The 23,805-nt window shown below is 44.3% G+C and overlaps 2 protein-coding genes across 3 annotated transcripts; one reads left to right on the top strand and one right to left on the bottom strand.

The window, feature by feature from the left end:
- Nucleotides 1-5,281: 5,281 nt before the first annotated feature.
- Nucleotides 5,282-22,731, top strand: LOC106605843 (cytochrome c oxidase subunit 6B1). 2 transcript variants are annotated; one of them, XM_045718786.1, is made up of 4 exons: nt 5,282-5,335; nt 20,596-20,733; nt 21,723-21,823; nt 22,519-22,731. In XM_045718786.1, the coding sequence occupies exons 2-4, from the start codon at nt 20,628-20,630 to the stop codon at nt 22,570-22,572; spliced, it is 261 nt and encodes an 86-aa protein (XP_045574742.1). In that variant the 5' UTR covers nt 5,282-5,335; nt 20,596-20,627; the 3' UTR covers nt 22,573-22,731. The 2 variants fall into 2 exon arrangements, with proteins under 2 accessions (XP_045574742.1, XP_014057294.1); XM_014201819.2 differs by lacking the exon at nt 5,282-5,335 and adding an exon at nt 19,787-19,893.
- On the bottom strand, nt 6,689-17,669 carry LOC106605844 (ras-interacting protein 1). The gene is made up of 16 exons (XM_014201820.2): nt 17,340-17,669; nt 16,231-16,361; nt 14,613-15,058; nt 13,949-14,209; nt 13,584-13,828; nt 13,303-13,476; nt 12,701-12,905; nt 12,061-12,359; nt 11,673-11,834; nt 11,196-11,236; nt 10,126-10,280; nt 9,688-9,800; nt 9,281-9,575; nt 8,795-8,958; nt 8,197-8,338; nt 6,689-7,523 (listed from the first exon to the last, which is right to left on the bottom strand). The coding sequence occupies exons 2-16, from the start codon at nt 16,359-16,361 to the stop codon at nt 7,345-7,347; spliced, it is 3,012 nt and encodes a 1,003-aa protein (XP_014057295.2). The 5' UTR covers nt 17,340-17,669; the 3' UTR covers nt 6,689-7,344.
- Nucleotides 22,732-23,805: the final 1,074 nt, after the last annotated feature.

Below are 23,805 nucleotides of genomic sequence, written 5' to 3'. Positions count from 1 at the left end.
CCCCGGGGGCTATCCCTGCACCCCTGACTGAACCCCTGGCTGGAGAGGCCCAGAGAAGGCCTTCACGGCCACATAAAGCCCCACACACACACTCTCAGGTAGCCTAGAGGTTAAGATCGTTCGACCAGTAACCGATAGGTCGCTTGTTCAAATCCCCGAGCTAGCAAGGAGACAAAATCTGCCGTTCTGCCCTTGAGCAAGGCAGTTAACCCCCAACAACAACTTCTCCCCAGGCGCTGATGACATGGACGTCGATCAGAGAGGTTGGACCAAATGTGGAAGACACATTTTGGTTGAATGCATTCAGTTGTGCAACTGACTAGGTATCCCCTTCCCCCATGCCCCTGGCTCCCCCTCAGTTGTCTTGATTGTCAAAGCTTCCCGGGGGTTAATTCACTTGAATGGAGTTTGAAAAGTAAAGTTCAGGACTGGCACAGCAGCAACACCGCCCACTCCTCCAGCACTTTAACAAGCCTGGCCTATTAAAACTCACACACCCACCTATCTAAACCGCGTCAGCTGGTTTACATAACGCCTGTCAAACGAAGCGCCAGAAATCCCTGAGCAGAGTCGTTAAGTTTGTATGTGGCGCAAACAATAAGTAGAGAGAAAAAGAAGTAGTCGAACTACATAGCTCCTGTACCAAGCTACTGAGAAAGAAGAGGTAGAACTATAACTCCTGTACCAAGCTACTGAGAATGAAGAGGTAGAACTATAGCTCATGTACCAAGCTACTAAGAAAGAAGAGGTAGAACTATACCTCCTGTACCAAGCTACTGAGAAAGAAGAGGTAGAACTATAGCTCATGTACCAAGCTACTAAGAAAGAAGAGGTAGAACTATACCTCCTGTACCAAGCTACTGAGAAAGAAGAGGTAGAACTATAGCTCATGTACCAAGCTACTACGAAAGACGAGGTAGAACTATAACTCCTGTACCAAGCTACTGAGAAAGAAGAGGTAAAACTATAACTCATGTACCAAGCTACTGAGATAGAAGAGGTAGAACTATAGCTCTTTGTACCAAGCTACTGAGAAAGAAGAGCTAGAACTATAACTCATGTACCAAGCTACTGAGAAAGAAGAGGTAGAAGTATAGCTCCTGTACCAAGCTACTGAGAAAGAAGAGGTAGAACTATAGCTCATGTACCAAGCTACTGAGAAAAAAGAGGTAGAACTATAACTCCTGTACCAAGCTACTGAGAAAGAAGAGGTAGAACTATAGCTCATGTACCAAGCTACTAAGAAAGAAGATGTAGAACTATACCTCCTGTACCAAGCTACTGAGAAAGAAGAGGTAGAACTATAGCTCATGTACCAAGCTACTAAGAAAGACGAGGTAGAACTATAACTCCTGTACCAAGCTACTGAGAAAGAAGAGGTAGAACTATAGCTCATGTACCAAGCTACTAAGAAAGACAAGGTAGAACTATAACTCCTGTACCAAGCTACTGAGAAAGAAGAGGTAAAACTATAACTCATGTACCAAGCTACTGAGATAGAAGAGGTAGAACTATAGCTCTTTGTACCAAGCTACTAAGAAAGAAGAGGTAGAACTATAGCTCTTGTACCAAGCTACTGAGATAGAAGAGATAGAACTATAGCTCTTGTACCAAGCTACTGAGAAAGAAGAGGTAGAACTACAGCTCTTGTACCAAGCTACTGAGAAAAAAGAGGTAGAACTATAACTCCTGTACCAAGCTACTGAGAAAGAAGAGGTAGAACTATAACTCCTGTACCAAGCTACTGAGAAAGAAGAGGTAGAACTATAGCTCCTGTACCAAGTTACTGAGAAAGAAGAGGTAGAACTATAACTCCTGTACCCAGCTACTGAGAAAGAAGAGGTAGAACTATAAATCCTGTACCAAGCTACTGAGAAAGAAGAGGTAGAACTATAACTCCTGTACCAAGCTACAGAGATAGAAGAGGTAGAACTATAAATCCTGTACCAAGCTACTGAGAAAGAAGAGGTAGAACTATAACTCCTGTACCAAGCTACTGAGAAAGAAGAGGTAGAACTATAGCTCCTGTACCAAGCTACTGAGAAAGAAGATGTAGAACTATAGCTCATGTACCAAGCTACAAAGAAGAGGTAGAACTATACCTCCTGTACCAAGCTACTGAGAAAGAAGAGGTAGAACTATAGCTCATGTACCAAGCTACTAAGAAAGAAGAGGTATAACTATAACTCCTGTACCAAGCTACTGAGAAAGAAGAGGTAAAACTATAACTCATATACCAAGCTACTGAGATAGAGGAGGTAGAACTATAGCTCTTTGTACCAAGCTACTGTGAAAGAAGAGGTAGAACTATAGCTCTTGTACCAAGCTACTGAGATAGAAGAGGTAGAACTATAGCTCTTGTACCAAGCTACTGAGAAAAAAGAGGTAGAACTATAACTCCTGTACCAAGCTACTGAGAAAGTACATGAACACCAATCCTCCCTCTTACCCAATTCACCTCAGCCTCTATCACCAAATGTACAGCAACTGGGATTTCCCTGGGCTCCAAATACAAAACAGTCCATTCTCTATATGTCACTTAAAAGTGATGACAGAGGGTTGACACAGACACTTTCTCTGCTTCTTGAGACTGACTCTGATGCGTTTCACAATAAGGAAAATCACTGTGGCCCTCTGGGCCTAGTACCAACACTACTACTACATTAGCCTGCCTAGTCTTCTCTCCCTTCCCTTTCTCTATCGCTCTATCTCCCTATCTATCTCCCTCTCTCTAGCTCTCTTTCTTTCTCTCTATCCATTCTGTTCTCTTCTGACTCAGCTGTTATGTAGGAAACCCTGTCCCTTTGAAGAGGGGAAGAATCTTTCATTACTCAACAGAAGAGAGAGAGAAGGAAGGAGGGAGATGATAGGGAAAGAATAACTGGTCCATTGTCTCCCCCCCCCCCCCCTTCCCTTGCCCCCCTTCTCCCACCAATGATAATTGTCCTGAGCTAATTACAGAGAAACGCTCCAACAGGTGTGGAACTCTGCACCTGGGGACAGAGGTGTGTGTGTGTGTGTGTGTGTGTGTGTGTGTGTGTGTGTGTGTGTGTGTGTGTGTGTGTGTGTGTGTGTGAGAGAGTATGAGAGAGAAAGAGTAAGAGAGAGAGAAAAGGAGAAAGAGAAGATAGTTCTCCCTGTATGTCGATTTACATCCATATGACAGAATGTATGCACATATCAATGCGGCTGAATGTGTAGCTACTGGTGTGATGTATGTGTGTGTGTCGGTGTGCATATATGAATGTGTGTGAGTGTGTCACACACAGACTAACGACCAAACCTTAGACATGACACACATTCAAACTCAGACAGGGATCAGAGAGGTTAACTGTAGAGCATATAAACTGGACACAATATTACACAATCAGCACAGTGCGGTTACTCTCCCCTCCAGATCTATTTTCCATACATCTGGGTTAAATTACTGGAAAGTACAAATTTGCACACACAGACACACATTCTCACTCACTCTCATTCATACACTGCATTGAATTTCAAATGAGAGAGATTACAAAGTCACTTATTGATAAATGTAACCACAGGGGCCTCGTAGAGATGATTCACAATCTATAACTGACTCGAAGCATGTTTTTTGATAACAGCCGAGTAAGACAGAGACAGGACCCCAGTTAGAATTGGAGACGGTGACGATGATGTACAGTTGAAGTCGGAGGTTTACATACATTTTAGCCAAATACATTTCATCTCAGTTTTTCACCATTCCTGACATTTAATCCTAGTAAAAATTCCCTGTCTTAGTTCAGTTAGGATCACCACTTTATTTTAAGAATGTGAAATGTCAGAATAATAGTAGAGAGAATTATTTATTTCAGATTTGATTTCTTTACTCACATTCCCAGTGGGTCATAAGTTTACATACACTCCATTAGTATTTGGTAGCATTGCCTTTAAATAGTTTAACTTGGGTCAAACGTTTCGGGTAGCCTTCCACAAGCTCCCCACAATAAGTTGGGTGAATTTTGGCACATTCCTCCTGACAGAGCTGGTGTAACTGAGTCAGGTTTGTAGGCCTCCTTGCTTGCACACGCTTTTTCAGTTCTGCCCACAAATGTTCTATAGGATTGAGGTCAGGGCTTTGTGATGGCCACTCCAATACCTTGACTTTGTTGTCCTTAAGCCATTTTGCCACAACTTTGGAAGTATGCTTGGGGTCATGGTCCATTTGGAAGACCCATTTGCGACCAAGCTTTAACTTCCTGACTGATGTCTTGAGATGTTGCTTCAAGATATCCACATCATTTTCCTACCTCATCATGCCATCTATTTTGTATAGTGCACCAGTCCCTCCTGCTGTCATAGGCGTCGTAAGGATTGGACCAAGGCGCAGCGGGTAAAGTGCTCATCTTCTTAATTTATTTAAAGAAAACACTTAAACAAAATAAACAAACGATGAAAAACAGTTCCATAAGGCTCCCAGGCTATACAGAAAATAACCACCCACAAAACACAAGTGAAACAAACCTCAACTAAATATGGCCTCCAATTAGAGACAACGACAACCAGCTGCCTCTAATTGGAGGTCATTGCCAAAAACCCCAACATAGAAATAGAAAACTAGATATAAACATAGAAATAGATAACATAGAACCTAAACCCAAAAACACTGAAACACACAAAACAAACACCCCCTGCCACGCCCTGACCAAACTACAATGACAAATAACCCCTTTTACTGGTCAGGACGTGACACCTGCAGCAAAGCACCCCCACAACATGATGCTGCCACCCCCGTGCTTCACGGGTGGGATGGTGTTCTATGGCTTGCAATCCTCCCCCTTTTTCCTCCAAACATAATGATGGTCATTATGGCCAAACAGTTCTATTTTTGTTTCATCAGACCAGAGGACATTTCTCCAAAAAGTAGGATCTTTGTCCCCATGTGCAGTTGCAAACCGTAGTCTGGCTTTTTTATGGCGGTTTTGGAGCAGTGGCTTCTTCCTTGCTGAGCGGCCTTTCAGGTTATGTCGATATAGGACTCGTTTTACTGTGGATATAGATACTTTTGTACCTGTTTCCTCAAAGGTCCTTTGCTGTTGTTCTGGGATTGATTTGCACTTTTCGCACCAAAGTACGTTCATCTCTAGGAGACAGAACGCGTCTCCTTCCTGAGCGGTATGATGGCTGCGTGGTCCCATGGTGTTTATTCTTGCGTACTATTGTTTGTACAGAGGAACGTGGTACCTTCAGGCGTTTGGAAATTGCTCCCAAGGATGAACCAGACTTGTGGAGGTCTGCAATTTTTTTTCTGAGGTCTTGGCTGATTTCTTTTCATTTTCCCATGATGTCAAGCAAAGAGGCACTGAGTTTGAAGGTAGGCCTTGAAATACATCCACGGGTACACCTCCAATTGACTAAAATAATGTCAATTAGCCTATCAGAAGCTTCTAAAGCCATGACATCATTTTCTGGAATTTTCCAAGCTGTTTAAAGTCACAGTCAACTTGGTGTATGTAAACTTTTGAACCACTGGAATTGTGGAATACAGTTAATTATAAGTGAAATAATCTGTTTGTAAACAATTGTTGGAAAGATGACTTGTGTCATGCACAAAGTAGATGTCTTATCCGACTTGCCAAAACTACAGTTTGTTAACAAGAATTTTGTGGAGTGGTTGAAAAACGAGTTTTAATGACTCCAACCTAAGTGTATGTAAACTTCCGACTTCAACTGTAAGTCCTTTCTCTTTCGGGACTGTTTTCGGGCTTTTTACCATAAAAGCGTTGAACCAAAGTTGTTGACCGGATGAAAGGAAGAAGTTTGGCTACCAGCCAAAGCATTAGAGGAAAAAACACGCACAACTTCTTGAGATTTTAGATAAATACCACTTCATGAAGTCGTGGGAATTTGAGGATGCTCCAAAACTGAAGAACAAAGATAAATTGACAGACTAGTTTTTCCACTCTCACTAGGCTATTATGGGGAAGTAGGCTACTTTGTTTATTTAGAAATTCGGCATGAGTCTACTGAGTGACAACAAATAGTTAGGTTACTTACAGTAACATGGTTTATGAGACGCTCGCAGGCCGTCACACAAACAGATGTTACTCACACCACACGGTCTGACATCACCCGTCTGCTGCCCGTCCACGAAAACCGCGCACTAATTTCACTTAAACGAGCTACTGGCCATTTTATGAGACCAACTATCGGATATGGCGCATTAATGAAATAAAGGAACAAACTGATTAGACTGTTTAGCGTGTGTCATCACCGCACAGAAAGGAAATTAAAAATCTTACCCACTGCATTGGAGTCATTCTCTCTGACCCCTCAGACAGTTCACCTTGGCACAGCCAGGCATCATCGAGTGTGGTCGTCATCTGCTTCCTAAGCCATGGAAGCACCATCGTGCGTATGTTATGTCTATGTTGGAATAACCTATTAATCACACAGGAAATATGATATTTCGGAAATCGGGTTGATTGACAGGGACCCCCGCTAATTCCCTTGTCTAGTAACTGTTGAGTCATCATTCCAGGGGTTGGCTGAGTGCTGCGTCGCCACCTTGTGGTCCTTTAATTCTGGCACCCCGGGTACAAAATGAGCCGGGACATTCACCTTTCCAGACAATGTCTAGCTGTTGAGTAGTGTGGTACAATCAAAGTAAAAAAAACAAACAAGGACAAAACAGCCATAACAAAGGAAACACACTATGGACAGATCATAGGGTACCAACATTTTATTTATAATATGAGGACAGACGGTTAGAAATAAAATACACATGGTAAAACAGTTTCCTTCATAGTGTTAGTGTTTACTTTGGTATACAATCTAATGTTCTGTGACAATACACATTTACTATATTCTTTATATGAGAATATATGTGAGTATCCATCCATCCAGTATAAAGCTGACCTACAGGGATATCTTTTACATAATAACATTGTCATACCATAATTTATGCTTCACTTTGCAGGACTTTTCTTTTTCAGGCAACCACTGCATTCAGGCAATGAGTTACAAAATAAAGAGTGTTTAGAGAACAGTAAAAGAACAGTTGTATTGTCTTACAGTTAGATAACTATTACATTGTGTTATGACTTTCTTTTGACAGTTGCCATTCCTCACACCAGTTGCCATTCCTCACACCAGTTGCCATTCCTCACACCAGTTGCCATTCCTATCCATTGCATCTGTCTTACGACAGAGGGTTCAATATAGGGTTAATTTCAAAGTTGCCCGAGATGGATGAGGTTGCCCCTAGATGCTGATCATGGATCAGTTTTGTGTCTTTCTCCCTTCATGGTTGAGGCGGATGGTGAACTGATCCTAGAACTGTGCCTAAGTGTAGCTTCTACCCGGAGCTCAACTGTCCAGCGCTCACAGCCTGGTCCTCTGATTGGCTGGCAGCTCATCCTGGTCGAGTCCCCACAGGAAGTTGCGCAAGCGTGTCACTTCCTTTTGTAGCTCGGGGCTGGGGATTGGCTGGGAGAGGTCCAGCTGAGGCGTCTCATTTGGCAGGATGAGAGGGGGGTGGTCCAGGAAACTTTCGAAGATGTCTTGGACAGAAAAGCATGAATAGAAATGTAGTGGTCTGAGATTCTTAGGAAGAAATCATACCCCTTCTATACATGTGTACTTACAATGTTCAGAATGTCTAAGGGCTGAATCCTGACTTGAGATCACAAATATTTTCTAATTGACATAAATGCATAATTTACGGGAATAGTCTACTTATCTCAAGTTTGCAGTTGTATCTAATGTTCTGTTCATAACCAAGTTGGAAGTTGTGAAGTCGTAAATACCAGTTAGATGCATTCACATGCTTTAAACTCATTTAGAAACGCCGATTTGCTCATGTCCAAAAAGCTTCATCAACCATAATCTAAAAGTAGAGCTATCATGCTTGTAAACAAATTATAGTGTTCAAAAACCATATTAATAGATTGCTATTTATAATTTATGTTTTGTTGTTACATTTATCTACTGAAAATGCTGTTATCGAAGTCTATTCCTTAGTAGGTGATGTCAGAGGTCCGCATGTAGGAGAAGTCAGAGCTTAGGGATGATAGACGAGTTTCCCCCTAGTAATTACTAGTTGGAGGACAGTTCACACGGATATTTTCCCTGTCGTATATGGTAAATACTACCTTCCCACTTGGCTATGAATGCAGCATTGCTCCTACATAATGACCCTCCAGGACTCCCAACCCCTCCCCTCTCGTGTCTCACCTCCACTGAGCTCCGTCCCAGGGGGAGGGGCCCAGGAGGCCGGTGGGGCTCTGGCCGGTCCCAGCTTGTAATGGGTCAGCAGATGGTGCAGCTGGGTGGGGCTTAGCAAGGCGTGGTCCTCCTGTAGGCTGGCCCAGGATGACTGGCGGGGGAGACATAAGAGAACAACCAATGAGCAACAAAACAAAGAAGGAGGAAAAGTGGACGATATCAGCAACGTCTACAACTGAGATGGGATGCCAAATCTGAAATCTACCCCTAGCCCGTTGTCACCGCTAGATTACCCCTTATATCTGAAAATAACTAAATGGGTGTGAACAAATTAATGGAAAATATTGTTTTTCTAGCTTCCTAGAGCAGTTATCATACAGTTTATACCTATCTGATCCAATCAGCTTTAGGAGAAGGCATCAGGAAGTGTCTAGAGGTAGGGGCTAGGGGTGGATGTGTGATAAGTCAAATAGGTTTAGAGGAAGAACAACACAACAACAAAAACAACGAGACCATAACATGATTCTTTATCCAGAATGTTTTGTTTTGGGTCATTATCTTGCTAAATCGACTGATTGTTAACTGGCTAAACCAGCATTATTTTTACCTGGATGAGGCGGGTCTTAGGGACGCACAGGAAATTGACTGTGACGGACAGCTTCTTCAGGAACTCGGAGGCGATATCTCCAAGTCCTGCGCCCTGCAGCCAGTCCAGAACCAGGTCCAGGTTTGTACGGATCTGGACCGCTCTAGACCAGGAGAACAGACCATCTGAGTGAGGGACAGAGCGAGAGAAGAGGAAGAAGAGACAGAAAGAGAGGGAGTGTGTGTGTGTGTGTGTGTTAGTGCACATCTGAACCAGGGTTGGAAAGTTCAAGTTATTTCAGAGCCGCACCCAGATTCTCTGTCTCGCTGTGCTTGGTAGCGCGCATCCCCTTATGACCTCTACACTAAATGGTTCGTGCACAAACAATGGCTTGTGTAGCGGAAAGCAATTTCTGCATGTGTAATGTAGAACCCACTTAGCTCATGACTGCAGCTTCCTCAGACCAACCCCTGACCTTGGAACCCAGTATGACCCCTGCCCTCTCACCTCTCTCCAGCAGTGTGTTGAGCAGGGAGGTGTTGGTGAAGAAGAAGAGGTAGCCGAAGGTTTGGGAGGTGAGTGGGGGGGAGAGGCAGGCCTCCCGGGACAGCATCAGGGAGCAGCGGTACACCTCCACCAGCCCAGCCACCGTAGGGGGGAGGGAGGACACGTCATCCCCCTCTCCCTCCCCTCCACCACCCTCACCCCCCTCCATCTCCCTCGCCTCATCTCTCTCCTTCTCTTTCTCCAGGCTGGAGAAAGGGTTGTTGTCCAGGAGAGCTGGGAGGAGGGAGTACAGCGTCTGACAGAGACAGAGTGACAGAGAGAGAGATTAATTCATGTATAGATCGGGATATAATTATGTACAGTAACTTGATTGTGTCTTGAGTGTGAGGCAACTCAACCTCCCTCACCTTTGTGAGGTGGTACACGCACTGCTGGAAGGTGTGCATTATCACGTCATCAAGCTGCGCCAGGGCCTCGGAGCAGGTGTCCAGGTCAGCTGACAACACCGGGTCACCAGGAGCTGAGGGTAAATATATATGCATTAACTTCTAACTACTGTCATTTAACTACTGTTATTGCAGAACAATCGAAAATATATTTCACTTTCTCAATGACGAAACTAACTTGTTTTGACTACTGTGGGGCAAAATGATGATAGCATGAATGTCACACAGGAAGAGGAAGACAGGGAGACACAAAGACACAACGGCCATGTGACGTCAAAACAAGAGACAAGGTTAATATGACAAAATGCTTTTATTGGAGAAAGAAGCTTTTTGGCAGATGATCGATGGTGATCTGCATTGATCAAGAGGAAACGGACTCTTATGACACGGGTGTCTCACCCTCAAACTCCCAGTCTCTCTCCATGGCCTCAACTTTGACCTGGAAGAAGTTGAGGAGCTCTGTGGCATTGGACATCCAGAACATCAGAGGTCGAAGGTCAGAGGACAGCTTCTGAGCACTGGGCGCACTCAGTTCAACCTCCTGCTCTGTGGAACTGGACAGAACAGAACAGAACACACACAGTGTTATAGAAGTTGTTGTCACTATCTATTCATCTATCTCAAGGAGTTACAGCAAGTCCTTGATCTATTTTAATGAGCATGCAGTGACGGGGTTCAGTAACACTTTATTTGGGGCGGCAGTTAGCCTAGCAGTTAGAGCATTGGACTAGTAACCACAAGGTTGCAAGATCGAATCCCCAAGCTGACAAGGTAAAAATCTGTTGTTCTGCCCCTGAACAAGGCAGTTCCTGTTCCTAGGCTGTCATTGAAAATAAGAATTTGTTCTTAACTGGCTTGCCTAGTTAAATAAAGGTAAAATTAAAATAAATAAAAAATTACATTTGGATAGTCCATCTGCAGATGCTCTACAGACTATCAGTAACATTTCAACTAACTTCCTACTAACCCTAACCCTTAACCCAGATCCTAACCCTCAACTTAACCCTTATCCTAGCCCTTATTCTAAACTTAACCCTAACCGTAACCTTAGCATGCAGTTACTTATCAACAGATAGTTTGTTGATAACATGATCATATGTAGAGCATCTACAGATGGACAATCCAGACTATCCAAATAAAGTGTGACCCAGGGTCCCACTACATCTCATTACATCTGTTAACTGCTATTTGCTTGGGATAACATCTGCTAAATGAACATTAATATTAATAGATATTTGTGTACAGTATTAGTTTATCAGTATCATATACAGTTTATACTTTGTGTAAACGTCACATATTTTAATCATGAATCCTTGCATAATGCTAAATAGTATCTGCATGTTCATCACATAATTTACAGACACACAAGCTGGACAATCAGTGCTCTTGATTCCCCCTAATACAGCCCTAAGGGAAGTTCCAAACACAGGAAACAGCTGAAATATGACGTTGAGCAGAAATGATCTTACTTTTGCGTGGGATGCTTATCCCCAAATTCCTTAATGTTATCCTGTAAAAAGAGTTGGAGAGGACATGAGAGGAGAGACACGTCTTGGCTTAGTGGGGGGGGTGGGGGGGGAGAGTTGGGTTACAAAGTCTGGACAGGCCACCAGGACAATTACAACACAGTTTCCAGAAGGAAGTGACATCAGCTCATCCCCTGTTCTGTTCATCTACAGTGACAGGCATCTGTCTGTCTGTCTGTCTGTCTGTCTGTCTGTCTGTCTGTCTGTCTGTCTGTCTGTCTGTCTGTCTGTCTAAATGAATCCCTGTTCACAGCCTACAGGGTTTCAGAGAAAGACGTGTCAGTCTGGGGCTGGCTTTATAAGCTTTTACAATCCTATTTTATCTGGTGTGTATCTTTCTCTGTCAGTCTTGACTGAGCTACAGCTAGTTAGCGTTATTACAACTGAGATGATCCTAGACAGTCTTTCAAATGAACTCACCCAAACAATCCCTTTGATCTGATTGGCTGCTTTCAGCAGCAACTGAGGCGTGAGGGCGGGATCCAGGTGTTTGGAGGCGTGGTCAATCATGATTGACAGGAGAAAGGCTGGGGCTAAAGGTCCGCCCTCTGAGTCTGGAGAGGAGTTCTTAGAGATTATCTCCTGATGGAGAAAAAGTGAGAAACAGTGGCTTTCATTTATAGTCCTGTTTCAGCTCATATGTACCCGTTATCAACCAAGAAAGTAATATATGTGGTAACAATAGATACTTTAAGTTTCAGGTACCTCCCCCCCACTTATATAACACAGTTCTCTACTCTAATCTGTAGCAGACAGGTAGCAGACACAGTGGTGTAACTAACAGACACAGGGGTCTTTCTTCTGTCACCTGTAGCAGAGCGTCAGCGTGGCGAGGCTGGAACCGCAGCAGAGCCTCAGTGGACCCCAGGTACTGCCTTAACGCTTCCTGTCTGTCCACCAATCCCGAGAGGCAGCAAGTGGAGGGAACGTCAGCTTGCCAGGGCAGCGCCAAAGCCAGCGGAGGGGCCGGGGTCACTCGGGGGTCACGATACAGGAAGAGGAAGTGACTTCCTATACCAATCACGTCCCCAGGTTTAAGCACCGCCTCCCGGTAGAGAGCTTCTCCGTTGTGTGTGACAGCTCCTCCTCTGAAGGGACGCATCAGAGCTGGGGGGAGAGAGAAAATAGGTTGATTAACTAGTAACACTATAATTGAAGTTCTGCTCATAAACTGCTTATAAAAAGGTATGACATAGTTTTCTAACCATATATAAGGGGGTATCAAGAAGTGTCTAGTGGTAGGATCTCTGGAGGTTGATTGTGGACAGGAAATACTGTAAAATCAGGTGTCAACGTGTAGTAAGGAATTGTTACTTCTTTGGATAGATGTAAGCATATATGGAAAAGACTCCCTATTTTGCAGGCACTTTTCTGTTTGTTCAGGTCTGCAAACATCACAGGAGTATGGCCAGGATTTAGGACTAGGGTTGTTTGTGGACCAGACCTACCTTGCCCAGAGGGAGCGTCGGGTACGGCTGAATCTCTCCTGACCAACAGGTGCCTGGCCAGCATGTCTGGAGCAGAGAGGAACGTTTCCACCTTCAGAGGCCTCTTCCCCTTCCGCTCCCTTTCTCTGTCCTTCTCTCTCTCCCTCATCGTTGGCTTCCGCCCAAACACGTGTGTGTGCCCTGCCATGATGTACAAAACAAAGTCCTGTAGAAAACACACACAGAGGAGAACAGAAGAAGGAAATAAGAAAGAAAGAGAGAAGGGAGTCTGTTATCATCCAAAGGCCATGGTTATGATAATGGGACATCTTGGAGATCTTAAGTTGTGCGGAGGTCAGGAGATAAGGTATGAAGTGTGTCACAGTTTGCTACAATGAAGACTTGTGTGAGGTCAGTGTGAGAGATGGAGTGATGTACACAGTGGGGTTTTGTGTGTTTCCAAAGGTATTGTGTTGCTGTGAGTCTGTTTTGTGCTCAGGGTTGAATGGGAGAGGCTGGGGAAGGGTTGGAAACAGTGATGGTATGTGGCGATTAGGGGAATGCAGGTATGATGTCATGTTCAGGGTGTGTGTGTGTGATCATCTGGGAGGCGCAGGTCTAACCTTGCTCTGGTCGTAGCCCTGCAGCAACAGGAAGTAGGGTCGGTCCGTGGGCGGGAGGATCAGGCTCTGTGACATCACTTCCAGGTCGCAGGCTGAGTAGTCTTTCTCCTCCTCTACTGCCTTGTCTGCTTTGTTCCTCCGCTCCACCTCATCTCTGACCTTTGACCTCATCATCTAAGACAGAGGGAGGAGTCTTTATGGTCAGACTGCTGCACTGCTGAGATTAGGTGGGGTTGCCCTGTTGCTATCATGTTGCAATATGTGTTGAAACACATCCTCACCTCTCCGTGCTCCAATGGAGCTATCATGCTCACAATGTTCTTCCTGTCCTGGAGTCCTGCACTGTTGTTAGGGTGGTTTCCGGAGCGACTGGGGTCATTGCCGACGTGGTTTCCTTGGCGACGCCTCAGGCTGAGGTTCATGTCGCTGATGCTCCTCCTGAGTTCCGAGTTCCGTCCTCGATGACCTCGCTCACCCTCCTCAGCCCCGCCCCCCGACTGTACGCGGCTTCGCCTCCAACGTACACCTGTTACCACGACAACCAGACATATCATTAAAAACAAAGAAACGACACTTTCACTGGATGACTGTAGGAAACCTCAGATGTAAGAGCTGGTCATCTAGAGACACTATATTGTCCTTTTACCTGTGTGGTTCTCTCCTTCCCTCTCTCGCTCCTTCTCTTTCTCCCTCTCCTCTCTTTCGTAGTCGTCCCGTCTCTGGATCTCAAAGCGGCGTTCAAACCCATCCTTGGGCCGCCACATGTCCACCAATAGCAGCGGGCATTCCCATTCGGCCACACCCCTACGACACTCTGTCTCCCATTGGACGGCTCCATCTGGTTGCTGGATGGGCTTTCCAATGACATCACACAACAGGAAGTCTTCCGGGCTGTGTTTCTGCAGGGCTAGGAGAGGGAGGCAGGGCGACCAGGCTAATTATTTTTCCAATGAATATGACTTGCATAAACTGGACATTATTGCTCAGTTGAAGTGTTCACAGCTGTGGTTTATTTACTGGAACAATTCTGGCTATGTGCCTGACTTCATGGTGCAATGATATGTGTCAATAAGGAATATGAAAACCAGTAAGCCACTGTCCCGTTCTCTACAGTTACTGTCATTTCCCGTCCTTCTGCTATGGCAGGAATAGTCTACATACTGAAAGTCCCAAAGCTTTTGGCTATAATAGTTATTGTGTGGTAATCATACAATAATCTAATCCCATGTTTATCTGTACTTTCACCCCTCTCTTACATGAATCCCTGTACTGTACTCGGTCTGTACTCTCTCTCTCTTTCTGCCTCTTACCTGCATCGTCCGTCTCCTCCCTCTCTCTCTCCGTATAGCGGGTGATGACCTGGGCGATCAGCTGTTTGGCTGTAGAGTGGGCGGTGGCCAGCAAAGAGCGGTAGTTAGCCCCACTAGACAGAGCATCCCCATAGATCTTGATGAGGCCTGGGGCTGTGGAGGAGGCAGGGGGCAGGTAGTGGTGGGAGGAAGGGGCAGCAGAGTGGGCCCACACCTCCCTCTCCTTCTCCCCTATGGCCTTGTCTCGGTCACTGTTGGAGCGCCCCCTCAGGAAGAGGTGGGAAAGACGCTTGGTGCGGGACTGGGGCCCGGCGGGACGGGGCCGGAGGAAGGCCGGAGAGGGAGAGGGGGATGGGGGAGCGAGGGAGGGGGTGGAGATGGAGAGGGAAGAGGAAGGGGCAGAGGGGGCCTCGTGGAGGGACGCTGCATCAGAGCTGGTGGTGGACCTAGTGAGAGAGAAGGAGAGGAGGGGGAAGGAAAGAGAGAGAGGGGGAGTAGGGGATGTCAGCTGGGAGTTATGGCTGATAGAGCTGAACATAGACAATATTAACTGCTAGAAAACGGTCACGGGATTCAAGGAACACTGCATGACATGTGACACATGACCATACAATCAAATCAGTCCATAACGAGCTGTTGTCTTGTTTCATTTATTGTATGCAAAAACATGTCAGACGCTTAACTTGACTGTGGCTGGAGATATAGTGAGGAGGACTGAAGGATAAACAAACTGAATACAGAACAAACTGAAAAAACAGCGAGGCGGCAGACAGACAGACAGAAAGACCAACCAAGTTAAGAGACCTGGGTTGATGTGTGACAGACAAACAGACCAAAAGACCAACCAAGTTAAGAGACCTGGGTTGATGTGTGACAGACAAACAGACCAAAAGACCAACCAAGTTAAGAGACCTGGGTTGATGTGTGACAGACAAACAGACTGAAAGACCAACCGAGTTAAGAGACCTGGGTTGATGTGTGACAGACAAACAGACTGAAAGACCAACCGAGTTAAGAGACCTGGGTTGATGTGTGACAGACAAACAGACTGAAAGACCAACCGAGTTAAGAGACCTGGGTTGATGTGTGACAGACAGACAGACAGAAAGACCAACCGAGTTAAGAGACCTGGGTTGATGTGTGACAGACAAACAGACTGAAAGACCAACCGAGTTAAGAGACCTGGGTTGATGTGTGACAGACAGACAGACAGACAGACAGACAGACAGACAGACAGACAGACAGACAGACAGACAGACAGACAGACAGACAGACAGACAGACAGACAGACAGACAGACAGACAGACAGACAGACAGACAGACAGACAGACAGACAGACAGACAGACAGACAGACAGAAAGACCAACCGAGTTAAGAGACCTGGGTTGATGTGTGACAGACAAACAGACTGAAAGACCAACCGAGTTAAGACACCTGGGTTGATGTGTGACAGACAAACAGACTGAAAGACCAACCAAGTTAAGAGACCTGGGTTGATGTGTGATAAGTTGATTAGTTGAGTCAGATGTGTTACTGCTGGACTAGAACAAAGTCGTTGAGAATCAACATTGGACTAAGTGACATTGAGGTACTGTACATAGGTAGCAGAGAGACTGACTTGACAGAGATGGCGCTGGGCCAGCGGCCCCCCAGCTTGGCAAAGTGTTTCCTGGGAGAGTTGATCCACAGACCCACAGGGAAATGGAGCTTCCTGAAGCGAGGACTGTCAGTCCCCTCCATCTGATCCATCTGAGAACCAAAGAGAGAGAAAGGTATTGTGTAATGTGAGAACTCAAAGAACACAGATCAAATGTTCATAATCTTTGAGTTAATTAATTAATATGTGTGTGGACTATACTGTTTAACATTCTATTCATGTGGGCCTGAAACAAGGAAATCATCAGGGGGAGGAAGACTGACCTTTTCCTCCAAACAACCCAACTGGGGGTATGTAATCCTAAATTTATCAAATAATGACATCATCATCATGAATAGTTTAAGGTCATCATCATGAATAGTTTGAGATCCTCCGGATCCTTGTGGAATTGTTCATTGTTACACACCAAAGGAAATTGGCTGTGGAAGTGATTGTTGCCCCCCATTGGTAAAAAAATATATATTTCTTTTGAAAATGGTAGATAGGTTACACTTGGCTCAAATCATCTCAAATTCTTACGTTACAGCACTGTAAATTACATCTTGTCACAAAGGTACTCTAAACTGAATGTGTGTCATTCCTCCTTATCCAAACAGGAAGTGTGTTGTACAGGCCTCAGATCCAGCTGTCGTGTTGAAAGGGAAATCCCCACTCTTAAGGTCACTACATGTCTGTCGCCTCAGTCTACAACTAGGAGTTGAATGAAATTACTCGTAATGGTGGAATGTAGAGTTTGGGGAGGGAAAACTGTGCTTAGGGACAGCTTCTATTCTTCAAAAAATTTGATGTGTCAACATAAAAAATGAATGCAGAACGGTTCAAATTTGAACCCAAATAATCTATTTTCATTGTTATTTTTTTTATTCAATCTTCTATAATGCAATGTTGCAAAAGAAACAGCAAAAACTTATCAGCAACATTTTACTGTGGAAAATGATCAATATTGTGACCTCTAACAGCTTATCATGGATGACAGCTCAAATGTAAAAAAAAAAAATAGAGTGGAAAAGTGACGAACCAATGCAACACAATATGCCCTCTACAATAAAAGCGTACTTGAAAGTACTTACCGAGAATGACTGCAGTTCTCTCTTTGTATAAGTGTTTTATTAGTCCTTCTCAACAGAAAAAAAAGAAAATGGTTAAAAACAACTATGTATTTTCCTTTTTCCCCAAGACAAAAACTCCATTTTCAAAATGTCTATCTGCGCCACAGGTATCTCTCTCTCGAACACGTTCTCTTCATCAATATATTCTCTTTTTAAATCAGAACATATTTTTCTCCACTATCTCTCGTTTTCTTTGTGTTTTCTGTCTGTCTTCTAAGTAATGGTGGTACGGGCTCCTTCTCTCTCTTTCTCTGCCTCTGTGGGTCTATAGATAGAGAAACAGGCCCATTGTTCTAAGTGACAGAATTTCCTTCCTTCGCGCTGGACAACACCTATATCCTGAGAGAGAGAGAGAGAGAGAGAGAGAGAGAGAGAGAGAGAGAGAGAGAGAGAGAGAGAGAGAGAGAGAGAGAGAGAGAGAGAGAGAGAGAGAGAGAGAGAGAGAGAGAGAGAGAGAGAGAGAGAGAGAGAGAGAGAGAGAGAGAGAGAGAGAGAGAGAGAGAGAGAGAGAGAGAGAGAGAGAGAGAGAGAGAGAGAGAGAGAGAGAGAGAGAGAGAGAGAGAGAGAGAGAGAGAGAGAGAGGAAATGGGGAGATTATTTTGTGATGCACACACTTGCTGGCCCCTTGTACCTTCACTGTACATACACACTATAAAGAGATAAGACTAGAAATAGAGATTGGGGGGAGGGGTTAATCCAGCATTCCCCTGTCTCCCCCAAGCACACATGCACACTCGTGGACACTGGTCGGATTCCGTTAGACCATTGCCTTTGGCATTAGGGTGCTTTGGAGCGCTGGGGTTGGGTACGGAGAAGATTGGGTGGGGGTGGGGGTGTAGGAGGGGGCGTGGGCTGGGGGGCAGTGAGAATCTGTGATTAATTTGAACAACTAATTACTTTAACAATGCCACTCAGAGAAAAGAGGTTTATGCTCCCAGCTTAAAAATGATAGCAGTCAGTCAGAACGGCATATAATGTTTTCTAGAAAAGGACATAATTTGAGCAGCAGGTTTTTGCTGAAAAGAGGAAGAAGGAAACAGCGAGACAGGAAGTCAGAGAAAGAGGGACACCTGTGACCTCTGAACTTGTCTACAACAGGAAGATGGTGACAGGAAAAGAGAGGACAGGCAGGGAGAGAGGGGGAGCAAGAAAGGGAGAAAGAGAGAAAGTTACATTGGATTCATCATAATATCTGAACCAATAGGCTAAGGCTACATACATCCCTTCCACTATAATAACAGATATAGTACACACTATGCATTCTTACAATGTGTTAATAAATGTCCAATAAAGCTTGAAACTATGCAACTGAAATTATAGGCTATTACAGGTACTACCAAAACACACAAAAACTAGACGTTTCCTTCGAAATGAGACAGTGTGCCAAACCACACAGCGTACTTCCACTGAGAGGTAGTGAACCCGTCCAGACACTCTGAGGTCTTTGGTTTGGAGAGGTGCTCACAGACAGGGATGGCCGGGTGACAGCAGCCTGTGAACACTCCTTTGCGTCATGGAGTTTCTTTGTTTTGTTTGCTTTTGGCGTGCGGTTGACAATTCATCCCCTTTTCCAGGTAGGTAACCATCTGTGGGTTTTCATTGGAATAACTGTCAACTAAAAGAATGACACTTTAAACTTGGCACAGTTCAGGTGTGGGCCTGCATAGTATTCTCTTCCTTTTTCTCTATCTCTTTTCTTTGGGAACAGAGAAGAGTTAGAAGCTATTTATCTTTACTATTGTTAGACATACTGACACAGTTGCGGGGGATCTTTTTTAGCCTGGGCAAAGCTTTATCACAATGTCCATTTTGGCCTGCTACTGTGGGCCCTGTATTTTCGAAACAAAACAAACACGTTCTTCTCACAGCCTACATTGCTTACAAATGTGTGAGCAACTTTCATGAGCAAGACAACACTGCTGGAGGACAGAGATGTGCAGAGGTTTCTAGATGTTGAGAGGCAGAGGTAAAAATAGATGACTCACAGCATTGGCCATCCTATTGATTTGGGACAGGCGTAAGGCTGTTGATTTGGGATGGAATTTCATCCTGTTGATTTGAGGCAGGAGATCAGGCTTTTGATTTGGGACTGGATCAGGTGTTTTTGTCTGGGGCTACAACAGAAAATGTGCTGTTGGGGGTAATGGGAGACTGGCGTTGGGAAACACTGTACTAGGCTATCACTGACATGTTTGACATGATCTTCTTCGTGTAAATACATTATGCTAAATTCAGTGATTACACTTCATATGGCTTAAAAATCCCAAAGTGATTCCCATAATTTATTTGTGTTTCTAATCATTGTTTATAGGCAATAAAGAAGGAATTATGCCTAAAAACCTGGGAAACTGACTCATTCCTTTTCTCATTCCCATGCCAACTTTTCTCATTCGCATGCCATGGTGATTACGTTTGCTAGTCCACTCACAACCTCCAACATCCCAGCATACACTGCGTTACGGTCTTCCGGTGAGAGAGGACATCATACCAGAGAGGACACGAGAAACAGTCCAAGGTAGGTCGTGGAAAACTGCTGAAAAATCATAATAATTTGTCTCTTTCAATTAATATACTGAGGGTCATATTTTTTGGTTTGTGGAAAAGTATGTTAATGAATTGGAAATAACGTGTGCCGTGCCACTGTTTTGATACAGCCGGCTAGCTAGCTTGGTTCAAGCTAATGTAGCTAGCCAGCAAGCAAGCCAACAAATACATTTGAAGCTGTGCCAACTATTCTACATTAGTTCATTCGATGTGGTTAGCGAGCTTTAACTTCAAACGTTCTAGCTAGTCTGAAATCTCTATTCAAGTCTTTTACTTATTTGTTAACTAACTAACGTTAGTTACCTGGAAATAAGGATTGATAAGTCACCTTCCATGACTGAATTCTAGCTAGCTAAGGTTACAAGCTTTCAATCGGTCTGTTTGTCCTAGTTGTGAGTTGTCATTGCGGTACTTATCACCTAGTCAAATAGACACCTGTACAGGCTCTCATGGATAAGTATTTTGCAAGCTAATAAGCCTATCTGAACTAGTCCATTCCATATTCTATTATCATGACAACAAGATAATTTCCTAATGTATGTGCAAGTGTACAGTTCGCTTCGGAAACCCAGGCGAGTCAACGAGAGCAGATTTGGAAGGATGGCCTCGTGAGACTACTGTACAGCTCATGTTTCGTGACATTATATGACATCTCCCTATCAATGTGTTTCAGTGTTGACATAGTGAGACCGCCAGCTAACCAGCATGTCTGACGTTATTGAGGAGAAGATAAAGAACTACAGGACGGCTCCCTTTGACGCCCGCTTCCCCAACACCAACCAGACCCGCAACTGCTTTCAGAACTATCTGGGTAAGTTAGCTAGCTGATCAACTACTTCTCCTTTCTCTCCCCCTCTTTCTCCAGCGCCTGCCAGCAGTCTACTACTCATTTCTACCTCCCAACTGACACGCGCACACACACACACACACACACTCAATGGTGCAAGGACAGGATACTTCTAGCCATCAGGCTCTTCTGCCACCCTGACTCTTGGTTCCCTTCCCAGCAATTCTGTTCACAAAGATAAAGATCTGGGTTGGTTAACAAAACAAGGATTGTTATCTGAAGCTCAATTTTGACCTTATTTGCCTGGACTAAGAATCATGCGGTTGATGATTTGCAATTGATGTGCATTGTAAACGGTGGTATTTGCTCTCGAAGCATTGATGAATGTCCAACTTATTTGGTTGATAAGAGCCCCATGAGAAGCACCTCCTCACAGTGTGGTCTAAATCACTATCGGTTCACATTAGACCAGATAGAATGTTGGCTGTCCCTCAGCTATTCACCAAGGTACGCCATCATAAGCCAACTGTCTACTGACTGACATGTCTGTTAGGAAAGGGTACTACTTGGGTATGCCAGATCTTTTCGGTCTTCAACGCTCGTTTATTAAGGATAGCCTAATGTATCTGTCGTTGTACTTTTTTTTTACGTTGACATTTTAGTCATTTAGCAGACTAACAGTAGTGAGTGCATACATGTATTTTTTTTGCTTCATACTGGTCTCCCGTGGGATTCAAACCCACAACCTTGGCGTTGCACGTGCCCATGCTCAACCGATTGAGCTACACGGGGGACCCCACTGGTTTTCTCTCGGCTCTGTTAGTTTTAATTAGTGTCAGATTAATGTTGACATCATTTAGCACATCAGATAAGGGTCCATTTGTGGTGGCTGTTTGCTATTAGAGTTTTAGGTACAGAAACGTAACACCAGTGTCAGTAAAAGTTGTAATAACTGTCTTAATGCTTACCACTTCATTCTGTCAATATTAACTCTCTCCTCCCTCTCTTTCTAGACTTCCACAGGTGCAACAAAGCTTTGTCAGACAAGGGCCAGGATGTGGCTCCCTGTGACTGGTACCAGAGGGTCTACAAGAGTATCTGTCCCATGAGCTGGGTACGTATGCTGCCACTGTGGCTCATAGTATGGGGCGGGCACTCCTTTATAAGGTTAAGCAGAGCCATAGAGTGGCAAACTATTCAAACAGAGCCTAAAGGAGTGGGCATACACACAATGCCCCCTAACTGCCTTCCCATGGTTGTGGAGTATTGTCAGCAATGATTGGACCTCCCCAAGAGATGGATGATTAATCACTTTAATCAGCTCACGTTAGAACCTACTTTCACTCACATTAGCAGTGCCTCAACTATTCACAATGTGCCAACAGTCTGAGCACCACATTCCATAGAAGCCTTTAGTAGTTCCGGCATGTCTAAACTCTGCCAACAGTCTGTTCTGACATGTCCACTGAGTGGTACAGTTATGAATGTACCTGTTCTTCTGTGTCTCAAATGTCCTTACCTGAAGTGGTAGTTGGTATACAGTGTGGACCTCTGTTATGTTGCAAGTGTTTATGCACTCTGTTATGTTGCAAGTGTTTATGCACTCTGTTATGTTGTGAGTCCAATAACTGACCATGGTCCCAGTCTGAAGTCGATTCCTACCCCCTACCCTTAGACACTTTTCATAGATCTGAAAGCATGGGATGGGTGTAAAGTGAAGGCAGAATGAAGGCTACAGTAGCTACTGTGTTATAACTGTATGTTACACTGATAGGCAGTTTAACCTCATGAGTGCATTTCATCCTGCAGGTCGCCAAGTGGGACGACCAGATAGAGGCCGGAAGCTTTCCCGGCAAGATCTAAAATGGCTGACCTCAGGACATTCTGTTAGCCACACCTTCAACTTTGACCCCTATAGCGTGCCTAAGGACATGTGTTGACCACGTACCAGACCATTCTTAATGTTATTAACAGTGTTACTTATGTTACAAGCACTTAATAAAAATGCGCACCTGTTTTGAACCTGTCTGGTGGTGGTTCATTGGGTATTTTATTAGGATCCCCATTAGCTGTTGCAGCAGCTACTCTTCCTGGGTCTACACAAAACCTAAAACGTGACAAAATACATAACACTGATAGACAGGAACAGAAACACATTTTAGATAAGAACAATACAACTAAAAAAGGTCCTGTTGTACTGCATATATGTACACAGCATATACAGTTGGAAGTCGGAAGATTACATACACCTTACCAAAATACATTTAAACTCAGTTTTTCCCAATTCCTGAGATTTAATCCTTGTAGAAATTCCCTGTCTTAGGTCAGTTAGGATCACAACTTTATTTTTAGAATGTGAAATGTCAGAATAATAGTAGAGAGAATTATTTATTTCAGATTTTATTTCTTTCATCACATTCCCAGTGGGTCAGAAGTTTACATACTCAATTAGTAGTTGGTAGCATTGCCTTTAAATTGTTTAACTTGGGTCAAACGTTTTGGGTAGCCTTCCACAAGCTTCCCACAATAAGTTGGGTGAATCTTGGCCCATTCCTCCTGACAGAGCAGATGTAACTGAGTCAGGTTTGTAGTCCTCCTTGCTCGCACACGCCTTTTCAGTATTGCCTACAAATGTTCTATAGGATTGAGGTCAGGGCTTTGTGATGGCCACTCCAATACCTTGACTTTGTTGTCCTTAAGCCATTTTGCACAACTTTGGAAGTATGCTTGGGGTCATTGTCCATTTGGGAGACCCATTTGCGACCAAGCTTTAACTTCCTGACTGATGTCTTAAGATGTTGCTTAAATATATCAACATAATTTTCCTTCCTCATGATGCCAACTATTTTGTGAAGTGCACCATTCCCTCCTGCAGCAAAGCACCCCCACAACATGATGCTGCCACCCCCGTGCTTCACGGTTGGCTTGCAATCATCCCCCTTTTTCCTCCAAACATAACGATGGTCATTATGGCCAAACAGTTCTATTTTTGTTTCATCAGACCAGAGGACATTTCTCCAAAAAGTACGATCTTTGTCCCCATGTGCAGTTGCAAACCGTAGTCTGGCTTTTTTATGGCGGTTTTGGAGCAGTGGC

This window comes from Salmo salar, chromosome ssa05 (assembly GCF_905237065.1).
Source record: "Salmo salar chromosome ssa05, Ssal_v3.1, whole genome shotgun sequence".
Taxonomy (NCBI): Eukaryota; Metazoa; Chordata; class Actinopteri; order Salmoniformes; family Salmonidae; genus Salmo; species Salmo salar.
Note: the sequence above shows the minus strand (reverse complement) of the source record. Positions and strands in the feature narration are given on the sequence as shown.

What these genes read in the sequence shown, in the direction of transcription:
- LOC106605844 (XM_014201820.2), bottom strand. Translation starts at nt 16,361, where the DNA reads ATGGATCAGATGGAGGGGACTGACAGTCCTCGCTTCAGGAAGCTCCAT. An exon ending in CCCAGCGCCATCTCTGTCAA is followed by an intron (nt 15,059 to 16,230) that starts GTCAGTCTCTCT and finishes CTCTCTCACTAG; the next exon opens with GTCCACCACCAGCTCTGATG. An exon ending in TGGGACGGAGCTCAGTGGAG is followed by an intron (nt 7,524 to 8,196) that starts GTGAGACACGAG and finishes TTTCTGTCCAAG; the next exon opens with ACATCTTCGAAAGTTTCCTG.
- LOC106605843 (XM_045718786.1), top strand. Translation starts at nt 20,628, where the DNA reads ATGTCTGACGTTATTGAGGAGAAGATAAAGAACTACAGGACGGCTCCC. An exon ending in CTGCTTTCAGAACTATCTGG is followed by an intron (nt 20,734 to 21,722) that starts GTAAGTTAGCTA and finishes CTCTCTTTCTAG; the next exon opens with ACTTCCACAGGTGCAACAAA. An exon ending in GTATCTGTCCCATGAGCTGG is followed by an intron (nt 21,824 to 22,518) that starts GTACGTATGCTG and finishes TTCATCCTGCAG; the next exon opens with GTCGCCAAGTGGGACGACCA.